Source organism: Vigna radiata, chromosome 5 (assembly GCF_000741045.1).
Source record: "Vigna radiata var. radiata cultivar VC1973A chromosome 5, Vradiata_ver6, whole genome shotgun sequence".
Classification (NCBI taxonomy): Eukaryota; Viridiplantae; Streptophyta; class Magnoliopsida; order Fabales; family Fabaceae; genus Vigna; species Vigna radiata.
In genome coordinates, this window is record NC_028355.1 from 22,474,567 (window position 1) to 22,489,421 (window position 14,855).

Sequence of the window (14,855 nt, forward strand, 5' to 3'; positions counted from 1 at the left end):
ATGCGATGTAATGTAGTTAATGTTTCATTATGTAATTAACTCAAGTCTAATCGGTGTTGTACCATTATGAATCCTTCTGCCAAGCAAAATAATGTTTATGTTCGTTCACTGTGATTTTTTTATTCTAACATGATGTCATGAAAATTTACTCGGAAAATGACAGAAATGCAAACCAATATTTCCCTGCAATTTTATACATCATTGCCCGTCAATTGGTTCTCATATAATGTATATATTTGGGGAGGGAGAGAAGTATGATACTGAAACCACCCATCGAACAACTCGACCATGCACTGTGCCTTCTTTACCAGCAAACCTTTCTCTGCATTTTAAACAGATAGAACACAATTTTAAGAATCCCCATGCACGACGTCACCATAAGTAGAACTTCATCTAAACAAGATGCAAACATCATCACTTGCCTTGAATTTCTCTCTTTCCTGACTGTCTATGTGTGCCATAAGTTCTTCTTGTTTTATCAAAGCCTCGTATAAAGCCTGTTTACGAAGTTAAACACGCCAGTCTATAAATATACACAAAATTGTTGAACATGATGCGACACACATACACCAAAGTTTAAAAAGTGATTAACAAATAGATATAAACCCTTTTTGTAGTTATCAACTCTGCTTCCAATGCATCCACACGATAAACTGCAGCATTGAGCAGCTCCTCTTTCTCATACGGCATCACATTAGGCTTTGACTGTAGCATGTCAACTTTCTCTTCGAGCTCCCCGAGGCGTTTTAAGGTAGACGAAGAAAGGTTTGTCGTTGTGAATCCGGGAGCACGTAAAGGAGGACGACATTCCTCCTTCTTTGTTGAATCAACAGTCGTGTTAAGAACATTTGAGGCAGAACCAGATTCTGAGTACCGTATTCCCTTGGTCACACGAAATGCTATTGAACGAGCAAAAGTATAAAGAGCCAAAATGATGCCAGCTGTAACATTCAGGAGATTCTTCACATTTCAGTAATCGAAAGAAAAAAAAAAAAAATCAGCAATCAAATCTAAGTAAGTCAATATATACATTTATTTATCTTTGTATTGTAACTTAAATTTTATTTCACATGTAGTTTGACGAAATTTTATCTCTCTTCGGAATGGTAGGTAGTAAAGTAATGAACGCGAAAAATGTGAAGAAAAATAATACCAAACACAAATTTGTGAAAGGGATGGTTACTGAACTGGAATTTCAAGTTTCTCATTCCTTAAGATTTTTTCTGTATGCCAACGTAGAAATTAATTATGACAGATATTTTGAAAATGTCATTTGTTGGTTCAGTTAAAGAAAAAACAAATGAGTGTCTACATCCATCCCAGCAGGTTTTAAGTAACAATAATATCCATTCTCAGCTAACAATAATGGCATGTCAAAACCAATAATTGTGCATGAACTATATAACCTGTTGAGCAAAGTAGCTTTCTCGATGTTGCTTGTTTCTCCATTGATCCAACAACAATGGCCTTGTCAACCATGGGAACATACTCAACTAAGCGACCACCATCACTACTAGTCTTACCAACCAGTCTTGCCTGATAAACGTAAAGTCACTTAAAAAATTAAATTTATTGAAACATTTTTTTTTTTCAGTATCTATGTATCATGGTTACTCACTTCTTCATAGACAGGAGTTAACATAGGGCTAATACAGTTCCCACACGCTTTGGGAGAAGCAATATCTTCAACTTCAGATCCTGATTCACCTGTAGATGTATCACTACCACCTCTAATCTGTTTTCTCAAAAGCCCAGAATCCAAAGGAAGACAAGACTTTGTTAATATAACATCTGAAAGTTCCAAACTTACAAAATTTTCAGGGTTCAAGATGGTAATGGAAGCTTTACCATTGGATAAGATATCTTGTCACATTCAATCACTTTCCCCTCGTCGTTTGAAACAGTTACTATTTGTTTAGAACATCCCATTTCACCACTAAGAACAATCTGCATGCCCAAAATTATTCTAGTTGAATCACAGACTCAGTAAGATGCAAAGTAGAACCATTAAAATTTATTCATTACAGCAGTCACCTTTAAAATGTTTGGGTCTTGCCATGGTCCTTTATCTGACTTCATACAACCACCTTGATCAACACAAGTGCACGTACCACCAAGAAATTCTGGAAGCTCGCTGCAAAACTTACCATTAGTCAGAATTCTCAAATAACAAGTTGATTGAGAAATCACTCCATTACCACAATTGAATGTACAGTTACCTCTCGTCTATAATCTCAAGTAGTTTACTCTGAAACTTATTTCCAAGAACCTAATGGAACATTCAAGAGTCAATTGAAACCTATACCTAAGTTATCTCCGAGCCAAAAATATGAAAGGTTAATCTTTAACAATAAATCAAAATCATCACATACATGGATCTTTGAAGTGGTTTTGGGATCAAGAAATGTTTTCACAGTGTTCCAGAGCATCTTAAAACCAGGACCAGCATTGATGATGAACATTTGACAGAGTGTCTGCACAGTAGTATCGTTTTGAGAATAGAACTTAGAAGCACTAGATGAATGAACAATAAGAAAATTTTTTAAAAAAAAAATGAAGATAAAACCTACATACTTCAGGATAGTAATCACCATCAATCTTCTGCAGACGGGTGATCAGCTCCCGTGCAGACTTTGTTAGGTTTTTGAAGCCCTGGAAAACAAAAGACAGCATATTATTACAAACTCCAACCTTAAATTTTTATTAACTTCAAGTTAAAACGGTGTTTAGAAAACATTAATTGGCCATTTAGACACATAAAACTTACCACGCCTTGAACATCCAAAATAGTTGTACTTGAGTCTATGTGTCTCTTTGAAGCTATAGAACAAGCCGGAAACTTAACAGCAAAAGCTTTCTCAAAACTCTGAACATGGTATCTCAAATACCTTTCCAAGGTAGTAACTTGCATAAGCTTATTGGGATCAACTTTCCCTAGCCTTTCAATATAAACAGGCCTTCCTTCCTTATCCACGCCATGATAGCCATGTGGGTAGTATTTCAGAACCTCATTCAACTCCTTGAATTCAAAATCCTACACGGCAGAAACCATAGTGTAGTATACATCAACCACGAGTTTTAATAAATTAATCAATGTTCAGATCGTGAAATCAAATACATAATGCCTCACCTCCATTATTGTATCTGTTCCATATTCTTTCCTCCATTGGATCATGTTGGCCCACATGTGCTTTGCTTTCTCAATATCAAACTTCCTTGCTTTCAAGAATCTGCAAGAAATGTGTTAATATGTGAATTTCCTGTGTAAGAAGTTTATCCACAGAAAAATATGCAAAAGAAAAAACCTAGTTAGAGTGTTTGGGACCTCAATAGCATATGGTAGTCATCATGTATTGGAGGTAGCAAGTTATCCAACACAAGTGCCTGTCGAAATGCATCTACTGCTTGAAGCTCTTTAACATCTCGAACATCCTCAATGGAGAGGGAATTGCTCCTGCTGCTACAACCTTTTCTGCTTCTTTTCTTCTTAAAAGAATGCCTGAATTTGGTTGATGCATTTAGTGCTTTCTTTTTCAGACTTCCAATTCTTGTCCACCGATCATCCTCTGAATTATTCTCGAAACTCAGTTTCCTCTCTCTTCTTTCATCCAATCCTTCAAAGCCTAATCAAAATAACAATAAACTCTGAACACTAAAAATTTCATACAGAACTAACAATTTCTTGGCAAGTATCCAATCCGCTGAAGTTTAATTCCATTCAATCACACTCAGCTAGCTAATCTAAACGTTAAAATCTAAAAGAAACGAAATCTTTATACAAATTCTTAACCAAGAAACATCGAAATAACGATGATAAAACAGAATTCGAAACAAGAAAGAAAAGGAGATTTTTTTGGTTACTCACAGAGGTTGGTTGACATGTCAACGAAGACGGAGTGGAAGTGAAACAGAAATCAAAGACAGATAAATCTGAAAACTTATAACGTTTTTGTTTTTTGTTTTGGGGTGAATGACACGTAAGTTGGTTCTTTCCTTTTCGGAGTGTTCGTTAATAATGAAGCGGACACACGGAGTGTCGGCGGAAGACAAAATTAATGGTACAGTAAATTTGGATACAACATTATGTTCTCAGAAACAAAGGAAATCTAATGAACAAATTGATACACGAATCTATCCTATATATGCTTCACCTCATTCACATGTAAATTATCTCCATTTTTCAGACGTTATTTTCTTAACTTTGCCTTGCTGGGTCCACCATTTATGAGTTCATGATGTGCAACTTGGCGCCAATTTTACCTCTCTCTTTAACTTCTTCATTTTTTTTTTTAAATTCTTATTTTGGTTTCCCTTTATCCTTTTCCTTTCTAATAACTTATTCTCATATAACATAATTTAGTGTGCTTTGGGTTATACAGTTTCACGATTTGTTATAAAAAATCATTTTAGAATATATAAAATGGTAAAATCACTTCCAAATTATTTTATGAATGTTTATTCATAAAATCAATTAGAAAAAAGTTTTTTTAATAATTTTTTGATAACACGTTGTAATTGTAGTTTGTGATTGGTCCGTTTCAAATATTTTTTTAAATATAAATTCAAACAAAATTTATTAAAGTGATAACACATCTATCTTGTAAAAAAATTGTTAAAAAAAATTCTCAAATATCATGATCCAATCAATTATATACTTCTACCAAAACGCTTATTTTTCACGAAAATGAAAATATCTTTGTTATACACTTTTCATCATACGGTCTTTTCTATCAAGCATTACTAAAACATCATTCTATTTTATCACGTATTTTTTTTAATAATAAAAATGTCAAAGCTGTTGAATACTTAAACAGTAAATTTTAATATTCTGAAAATATCAAGCATTAGTACCTAAAGAGTGTAGATAAGTTAAAAAAATAGGTAAAATTTTGAATTGAAAATACAACCAGAATTGTTGTTTAATCCAATAATTAAAAGTAGGTGCTCCCATTATTATAATTAAAATTGAGTACACTTTTTTTGTATTGAATAAAAAGAAGTCAAAGGTTTCAGTACAAATATAGAAGAATCTAATCTGAATTTTAAATGTCGGTCAGGGAACAATTTTAATCTTTAATATGCCCACAAATTGCTTCCCTTTTTTTTCTAATATATTAAAATTCCCATTAATGTTCTTATTCGTGTAGGCCCATTAGGGAATCATCAAACCAAAACATTCCTAGGCCAGGCCCACTCATAACTTTAAATTTCTAATATTTCCATTGGGTCACTCTCACACTTCTTTTTTCTCTTTATAAAAATTATTCCGTATTTTTTCTGCTGTGCATCGATCACGGTGGAAATGCGATTGCAATGCCATTTCTGTAAAGAAAAAAGGGTGTGAACTCAACAAAATGAGTGTATAAATAAAAAAGTCCTTTTAATGCAGTGTGCAAATAATATACGGCCCACACTATTTACACGCCTTAGTTTAATATTCGCATCACTTGCTTTAAAATTAACATTGACGGAAATTAGTTTTCATATGTATGATTATGCGATAAAAAAAGTAAGTTTTGTTATGTTATTTGCAAAGCACGACGGAATATTAGTTTTTCTTTGTGTAATCATAGATTCACACCTCAAATCAATTGACAAAACTATAAAAAGTAGTGTTTTGTTATGCTTTAAACAAAAGGATTCAATTTTTGTAATATTATTTAAGTGAGAGAAAAAACAATTAAATTATATGTTTCAGCAATTTTTTGGAATAAGTTTTTCAAAATTCTAAAAATAAAATTTGTAGAACGAAGTTTCTGAAATAAAATTATCAGGAGCTATAAAATGTATTTTGAAAGAAAAAACACTTTCGACTAACTGACGTGATATTTTTAAAATGAATTTTCTGGAATATCTCACATAAGCTTTAAAAATTTATGATTTGTTGTTGATTTGGATAAGTTTAGAAGGACGTCCCTTCAAGAAAAATAAAGCTTACAAGACTACAGACATCAATCACTCCTTTGAAATATTTGTGATATCCTCATATTAGACATTTGTGATGTATGTTATATTTTAGATTTCAAAAGATTTCGATTCTTTTTATGTATGATTAATAGAATATCATCACCTCCAAAGAATATATATATATACAAAAGCATCATTCTTCATGAAACAGTTCTTAAACTAAATTTCAACAAAAGATAATAATCTTGATGATAACATTTTAGTGAATGTAGGTCTAAACATTACAAAATTGCCAGGTCATCACTAAGTTATTTCAAATGTTAATCATGAAAAATAAATTCATATTATTAAAACGAAATAATATTATTATAAGTATTAAAATGTGCATAATGTATATTTTTTGTGTTGGGTTGTAGTAAAAACTTTATTGTGTTGATCTGAAATCAAAAACACAAGTGGTCTTTTGACAATTTTAGCAATCACTTAACAATCAGTTTTAGAGATAATATTATTATTAAGAAAATAAACTTTTATATTTATCAAAAAAAAAACAAAAAATTAGTGTAAAAATCTATTAGATATTAAAATATCGTTGTATTATCCAAAATTGTTGATGTAACAAGGTAGTTTGATAATATGGTAAGGAATGATGATGAGCATTACCAAAATCATATGGTGGAGGACTCAACTCTCATTACCATTTTCACCACTATTTATCTTTCATATAAAGCCCCTTTTTTATTCCAATTTCCAAAACAAAATATAATTTCATTTCAGTTCAAATATACACTTTATTCAAAGTAAATTAATTGTCAAAATAAGAAAAATTCTTTTAATAATATTTTTTTAATAATTTTTTTACAACACATATAATTAGTCAATTTAAAATATTTTTTTTAAATATAAATTCAAATAAACTAATAAATTCTCAAAATGTTATCGAAATAAGTTGTCAAAATATCAATATCCATAAAATTAATATATATAATTTCGGTTATATTATTATTATGGCACGCGCGCAGGTGAAGTTTGGGTGGGATTTTGGCAGTATATTGCAGTGACGACGTATTGCATCGCACTGTCAAAATATGAAATAAAATATATATTTATTTATTAACAAGTATATAATTGTTTCAGTATTCTTTTACCACAGAAAGTGTGCATCAACTGAAAACATAGTTCAATAAAATAAATAAAAAAACAACAAAGCATAATTTGAGGGTTGGATTAGGTGCTTGTGACGTTTACTTAAAGTATGTTTTAATTAAATTATCAAATATTTAAAGACGGGGATAGAATAGCCTGAGTTATTATTTCAAAAGTTAGGAATCTCCCTTATTATCTTAGTCTAAACAATTATCTGAAATTATGACACTTTTATGTCTTTATTAAATAGTATCATATTCAAAGTGTATTTTGTGTAAAATCAGTCAATATAAAAGTGTACATCAATAGATAGTTTATTAGTACTATAGTTTTAAAATTTATTTAAATAAATTATAAAAAATGAATTCTTTTTATGAGGTTTATAAAATGATTCATTCTACGACTTCTCTTATAAATTATTAGTACTTTAGAACAAAACAATATAGATAATCAGGCATGAAAGGAATGCAACCGTAAATCATCTTCATGTCTATATACCAACCAGAAAATGTACAATCAGTCTACAAGGACATTAGTTCAAATACTAATCAATTTAGGATATTGAATCGTAATTAGGTCGCATTTATATAAAAACATAGATAAATTATTGTTTTCAATATATATTAATTGTTTAAGGTGTCAAATATTTATTGATTTTGATATCGAATACTTTTTATAACTAACTTTTCAATTCATCAAACTGTCTTATGGAACGATAACAAATTTTGAATTTAGATCAACCATTAAACTTAACTCTACGTTCGAGACATTACGTTCTTATTTTTTTCTTTTTTATGATTAAGCATGGATTGAGAAATAGATATAAAAATTCATATTCTATTTATTTTATTTATATCAGCAAACAATTCACTATTTAATAAAATAATGTATATTGATTAATAATTTTCAGACTTCAGCAAAACCAATCATTAATTAGTTTTCAACCTGTAGTGTATGTAGTGAGAGGTAACCTTGAAAGGTAATTAATGTCATTAATTGATGAATATTATATAAAAGGAAACGGGAGATGCGGTATTTACAAGCAGTTCATGCTAATTGTTGGGTCTGATGTTTATAAATACGAACTTAACAACCAGGTAACTTATTTTTGGTCCGATTACATTTACTTTGATCGCCTTGTGACCTAGCTGACTTGAGTGTTAGAGTGTTTCCTTGCAGGTCACCACCGTTCGGTCTTTCAATGGAAACCTTTGACGTGTGTTAGACGATCTGGAGATCGAGAGAAAGCTTGGAGTGTTCAGTCTCGGATCCCATAATTGAAACACAACCCATGCATCCAATATACTATTTTTTTTTCAGATGTTTAAATTGAAAAAAAAAAAGTTACGCAAACCGTGTGAAATAATTTACATTAATTTTACAACATTTTACCATAGTTATCTTTAAATGCATTAACAATAATAATTCATAATTGAATGTCTGAATAAAACTATTGTATACTATAAGCATAGAAATATTGTTAAAATATAGAGAAGCAATATGAATGGATTTTGATAAGAATAAAGGGATAAACGAGGTTTTGGTTGGATAAATGTTGTGGCACTTTTTGTGAAAAAGGTAGGAAGAGCAACGTTGTATTTGTTGATGGATATCTATAAAATTGAAACGACAAAGATATCTTGTTCATTGTACAGAAGAAAGGGTTTGGAATAATTAGAGGAAGAAAGTGCAAAGCATATCATGAAATCAAATCAAAGCACAGAAGAGAGAGGATGATTCCCATTCGGATACTCAATCCAATATGATGTGCCTTCACTCTTACTTTTATTATTATGCTTTTAATTATAATAACCATAATCTTATCTTAAGAATTCCTCAACCATTGGACCTCCCCATTAGATTTTTTTGACTGTTGTAAAGATGTAAGATTGTATATTCAACTTTACATAAGCAATCATGGATACCGTAATCACTTAAACTTTTCATTAGATTAGGGGTGAGCCTGTGTTTAAAGTAAATAAGATTAGCAGTAAATTTTCCCTTTTTGGTTTGAAGTGAATGATGGATTTAATTAGATTTGGGAAATGAAATCATATATATATGGATGGAGCTCTTAGCTTCTCGTGATTTATGGCAATCTCATGACAGAACCATCGATCTACATGTCACAACTCACTAGCTGGGGTTCCATCATCTTGACATGACATTATGGGAGAGTGAAACATGGCAGCATTTATTTTACACAGACAATTTTAATTAAATCATTCATCAACATATTTTCCCTTTCTTTTACTTAAATCAATATGTCTCAACAATTTTTGAGATATAATATAATGAAACAGTTGTTACACTGTGGAACAAATTTTATGGACTAGGTGAAGTCAAAACAAAATTTAACAAATCTTCTAACAAAACCCTTCGGAAGAAAAAACAATATTAGAAATATCGAGAACAATTCTATGTAGTGTAGGATTTTTGTTTAAACAAAGTTTTTAATGATTTTCATATCTCTTATGAATGGCGTATGGCGTATGTTTTGTAATATATTGATGAAATCACCTATATAAGTGTAAAGTGGGATCGATTGTATGAGATTTTGGCATGATCTCTAGAACAGTCGTGCATACTAGATACATGCATGGTTTAATAAACATAACACAACGATAACAACAAAAACTGTGGAAGTGTACTCTGATTGATAAACGCTAACACACACTGAGTGCCTTTTGATTCATGTAATTTGTTATACCAACTATACTGTATGTTAAATTTTTCAATTTAAAATTGATTCATATAGTTTATTACACCACCGAAACATTACAACACTTATGATTTTTTTTTTCTTACTTACCTTTTGCAATGGAATTGTTGTATATATATTGCAAAAGGTATATATTTCCTCATTGTAATAAAACCTGTTTTGGATGCGCCTCATTTCTTTGCAGCACAATCAATCTAGAGCTATGTCTTACTGGGTCGCAGTGGAAATCACTTTCCACAAGTAAAGGAATAAGTTGCTTATTAAATTTGATATAACATAAATAACATGGAAAACGTTGCAGATTTTTTTTAGTGAGCTAAATAAATTGTTAGCATGTGGAATAACTTATTCCTTTATATATAAATAGATTATCATGCTCACTTTCTCTTCTTACACCTTTGTCTTTATTCCTCTTCTCTCTTTAACATTTTCTTTTATTTTTATCTTTTTTTTAAATTTTAAATTATTTATTTCATATTTTTAAAAACTGACATTATACCTAGTAAATAAATCTTTAAAAACAATGAATATACACACATCATAAAAATCCTTTTATTTTTATTTCGTTATCATTTAACATCTTTATTAATAAGAGTTGAATTAATTTTTAGTTTTGAAATTTGAAATAAAGTAAATTTCCCCACTTTTTCATAGGTGACGTATTATTTAAATAGGAAAAAGTAATAGCAATACTTTTTTGACAATGTATACGTCACAATTTGTGATTGATCCATTTTTAATAATTTTTTTAAACATAAATTCAAATATACTAATAAAATGATGACACCATTATAAAAAAATTATAAAAAAATGTTGTCAAAATATTATTATTATTTAAATAATATATTTATTATGATGGTAACTTGATGTCACATATCTGATGGAAGAAGGAAAGTGTTGAGAGATAATATGTGTGGGACAGTAATACCGACGCGTCCATCACAAATCAGAGTCAGAAATCACGGACATTGTGGACCAACAGCATTGTAGAAAATGAGGAGGATACGATGCACATCAACCTGTCTTTCACCATCACTAATCAACTTCTCCTCCATGCCATCAGGTAAAACTAGGTTGTTATTAATTACTGCCACTGAAAACCAAAAACCAGAACAAAGATCGATATAACAACGTTGAACACACTGAAACTGGAGATTCAGAAGAATCCGTTTTCTTCATTTTCTTCCCGACTTTGTCTCATCATGTGATACTGAAAACGTTCCAACATGGTCTCGGGGACAGACAGCAGCACTCTGACGGCATTAGCGTCACCGGCGACGGGTAAGAACAAGCAGTAAATATCACTGGTCAAAGGACCCATATGCAAAGGTTTCCCTTCCCCAAAATCCACCTCTTCCAACCCCAGTCTAGACCACTGCGAAATAACCAAACTCGTGGAAAGATCCGTTTTAACAGTTTTGTCCTCTAACAGGTCAACCATTGACCTTACGTACTCCTCCTCTTTCAACCTCGCCTTAGCTTCCTGCACAAGTTTCACCCCGTGGCGCAGGTTACCGTCCACCAAGTCCTCCACGCTGCTCTCAGCGCACGCTAGCAAGAATCCGTTCCCGTAATACCCCTGCGGAAGGTCAACTGTTCTTCTAACGTTGACCGAGAAAAGGAGCTTCACAGTGAGTTTGGACGGTAGAGATTGGCCCACCGAACGAATCCAAGAGCGCCAGGTGTGGGCCGCAACGGTTTCGAAGGAGGTGCACTTGAGGGAAGGGACACACTCTTTCTTGAGGCGAAGGACGTGGGAGGGGGTGAGGGTGAAGGATGCGGGTACCAAGGGCTGTGACTGTATGAACTTTAGGAGGTCCACTTGAGGTGTTGGGTTTGGTGCGGTGTAGCCAGCGTGACGGAACTTTACCTGCGCAGGGTGTCTGGGTTTCAGCACGTGGCGCCAGTGGAAGGGCATGATCGTCAATTCCGCTTCTGGCTTTTTCGTCAGCTGTGCCCAGGCGTGTAGGAACTGAGACGTCCCTATGCCGTCGCATACGCAGTGGTTGATCGCCGTGCACAGGATCATTCCCCCGCAACCCAGCCTCGTTACCTGCAAATTACATTTAAATTCAATTTATTTTTATATTTATATTTTTCAGATTCTGAGTTTCCTTTTGTGTGGCTGATTTATTAATACAGTCTATTTGATAGAGAAACGTAGCAGTTTTCTGTGATGGATTAATGCAAGAAACGGAGAAAAATGTTAAAGTACGATGTAAAAATCATTTAATATACCAGGGCCATGAATATTTTTTATATAAAAAGAAATACCTCATTTTTAATTATTGAATTTTAAATATCACTTATTTTATTTTTAAGATGTTTTTCTCATCAAACATCAATACCATTATTAAGAAATGGTTGTAAAGAAAATAACATAAGTTACGGGAAAAACTCTGTTTTTTGTGGAAGAGAAACACTCAAAAGTCATTTATTAAACATTCTTCAGAGGTTGCCATTTAGAGTTGTAATCCGATATTACAAATGTCATCATTGAAGACATTTTTCTTTTCATGAATTATTATATCAGCAGTGACTAACCTACTGAGTTCATCAACGAATCAAGAACACAAAACCACTTAAAACCGATACCAACAAAATACGAACTTCCATATATCTGGCTGGTTCCCCGGGGGGTTTATATTTTGTAAAGAAAATGTAGTGAATATTTTTTGTTTTCTGAAAATGGATTTCATCGGTGTGAAAGAGACAAATCAGAAAAGGAAGAAAAGTGGATGATAGCACATAGTGATGAAAGACGTTCATTTAACAGAAAAAAAAGTGTAGAACCTTGTCACAGTAAATTCATATTATATATATATATAGAGAGAGAGAGAGAGGGAGAGAGAGAGAGAGAGAGAGAGAGAGAGAGAGAGAGAGTATTTGTAGCACACGTCTTCACGTCAAAGTTCTTTGAACCTAAACGTAAACAGTGGACAGTAAATGCACCAGGTTACATATTCTGTGTGACTGTTAAGCTTTTAATGAAGAGAGGATTAGAAGGTTTAAGCAGGGTTAAGAAAAATGAAGGAAGAAAGAGTTAATCTGACCTGGACTACGAGAGGAGGAACATCGAGGAAAGTGTGAGCTTGGACCTTATACAAGAACTTGTTCCAAGATTTGTTTGGAGTCTTGGAAGATTCGAGAAGTTGATGAAGAGTGGTGTGAGTGAAAGCCTCGGCAAAGAGAGCACCGTGTCCATTGCAATCGACCTCGAGCTTGTGATGATCGACGGTCCTCAAGCGACCGGCCAAGGGGTAATAATCGACGAGAACTCTGGCGAGAGAAGACTTCAAGAGATCCAAGTTCAAGGAGTTGTTGAAGAGGTATAAGTATTTGATGGAAAACCTTAGGAAGTTTTGGTCGTCGAGATTGGACAAATACAGAGAATGTTTTGGGGTAGGAGCGCTTGGAGGAATGCTCAATGCTTCACCACTATACATACAATCAGGGGCTTCCATAATGATTATGCATATGGGAAGAATTGAAGAGAGTGAAAGGAAAGAGAAAAGATAAAATAGATTGAATGAAAAAGTGAGTGGAAGCAGAGGCTGTATTATTTTCAATCTGTACTATTAGGATGATCATGCTCAAATGCTAAGTATAAGTCAATAGCTTCTGCCGATAAGAGGGATGCACTGTTTCACTTTAATTAATCGTCAACCCACTAACCCATTCCTTTATCAAAAGCTTGACCTAATCGATAAGAATGATCTTATTTTATGAGTATTTTGAGTTTGATGAAAAAAAAAAAAGTGAGTAGCACGTGTTGTAAGAGTAAATGGTGGTCTGTACTTGTTTAAAATATCAGATGTATATGGACTTCATTAGTCTAAAATTTTTCTTTTCAAAAACGAATTATCAGACGCCACTATTCATAATTTTGTCAGGTTATAATTTATTTGTACGATAAATTGACAGGGTCCATGGCTCAGTGCTTTTCAACTTTTCTTTTTTTACCAATCCATTGAATTTATAAAAATGGAAAACTAAAGTAAACAGTGAGTATATAAAAATATAAAATGTTAAGTATATAAAGAAAATAAAATAAAAATTGATAGTGGGAAAAGAATTAATGTGTATCTGGACAGATATTGTAATAGAGAAAGTAAATCGTATTTAATGCCTGATATTCTCTAATTTAGTGGATAATCTCTGGAAACATAAATAAATCAAAATGGTTATGATTCCCATTATCCCTGTTAAAATTACGTTACTCAGCCGCAAAAACTGAAACCTGTCACATCTTCAACAAGGTTTCTTAATTACATTCTTAGGGAGCCTTTTTATTGGTCATATGATAAATCAAAACTTTTATTTCCTCAATAACAGACTCTACGATAAGATTTTGCAGCATCTTAGAATGTCTTTATTAAATAAAACTCTCTAATGTAAAAGATTTTAAGATATATTATTTTGATCAAATATTTATATTTTATGTTTTAAATATTTATGCTGAAATAATAAAATGTTTTCTGGAAAATCTTTACAAGTGAAAAAAGTAGAGCAAGGAATATTTTTCTAATCGAAAGGATATTAATTCTGTAACTAAGCATAATATTAAGGTTTAAAATGTGATCTCGTGATTGTACCGTAATTGCAATTTGGAGGAATAATATAATATATAAACGTATTAATTTAATTGAAAACGTTGCGGCTAGGTTCTATTAAGGAAGTCAAAGTGAGGTGTAACGCACTCGTTAATGTCTTAATATATTGTAGCGAAAAGACGTGATATTTTCATATCTCCATTTTTTTATTCTATGAATATAACTTTATGGCTAAAATTCTATTTTTATTATAAAAAATTTAATTATACTTTTAATTTTTAGGTTTCTTTTTTTAATGATTGAATATACAAAAGTGTGCCTACAGTCTAAGAATTCCATACAAAATATACGCACCCACCCTTATCACTTGCTTTGTTATAGTTCCAGAGATGCTTTTAAATTCTGATCAAGAACAAATTAAGGGAATAAAGGTAATGTTCATACTAATTATGGTATATAGGACTGGTAACACAAGTGAGAAACCTTTTGAAAAAGAAAAAATTGCGTTTGAATATGTGTATCATATA

The 14,855-nt window shown here is 32.0% G+C and overlaps 2 protein-coding genes across 2 annotated transcripts; both read right to left on the reverse strand.

The window, feature by feature from the left end:
- Positions 1-35: 35 nt before the first annotated feature.
- On the reverse strand, positions 36-4,159 carry LOC106762370 (phosphatidylinositol/phosphatidylcholine transfer protein SFH8). The gene is made up of 14 exons (XM_014646243.2): positions 3,866-4,159; positions 3,326-3,623; positions 3,131-3,230; positions 2,768-3,034; positions 2,575-2,652; positions 2,373-2,474; positions 2,220-2,269; positions 2,035-2,134; positions 1,849-1,947; positions 1,619-1,735; positions 1,407-1,536; positions 607-941; positions 423-497; positions 36-322 (listed from the first exon to the last, which is right to left on the reverse strand). The coding sequence occupies exons 1-14, from the start codon at positions 3,879-3,881 to the stop codon at positions 305-307; spliced, it is 1,785 nt and encodes a 594-aa protein (XP_014501729.1). The 5' UTR covers positions 3,882-4,159; the 3' UTR covers positions 36-304.
- A 6,439-nt stretch (positions 4,160-10,598) lies between these two features.
- Positions 10,599-13,448, reverse strand: LOC106759654 (omega-hydroxypalmitate O-feruloyl transferase). The gene is made up of 2 exons (XM_014642937.2): positions 12,829-13,448; positions 10,599-11,828 (listed from the first exon to the last, which is right to left on the reverse strand). Exons 1-2 carry the CDS (start codon positions 13,237-13,239, stop codon positions 10,932-10,934), a joined length of 1,308 nt encoding a protein of 435 aa, XP_014498423.1. The 5' UTR covers positions 13,240-13,448; the 3' UTR covers positions 10,599-10,931.
- Between the last annotated feature and the right edge of the window lie 1,407 nt (positions 13,449-14,855).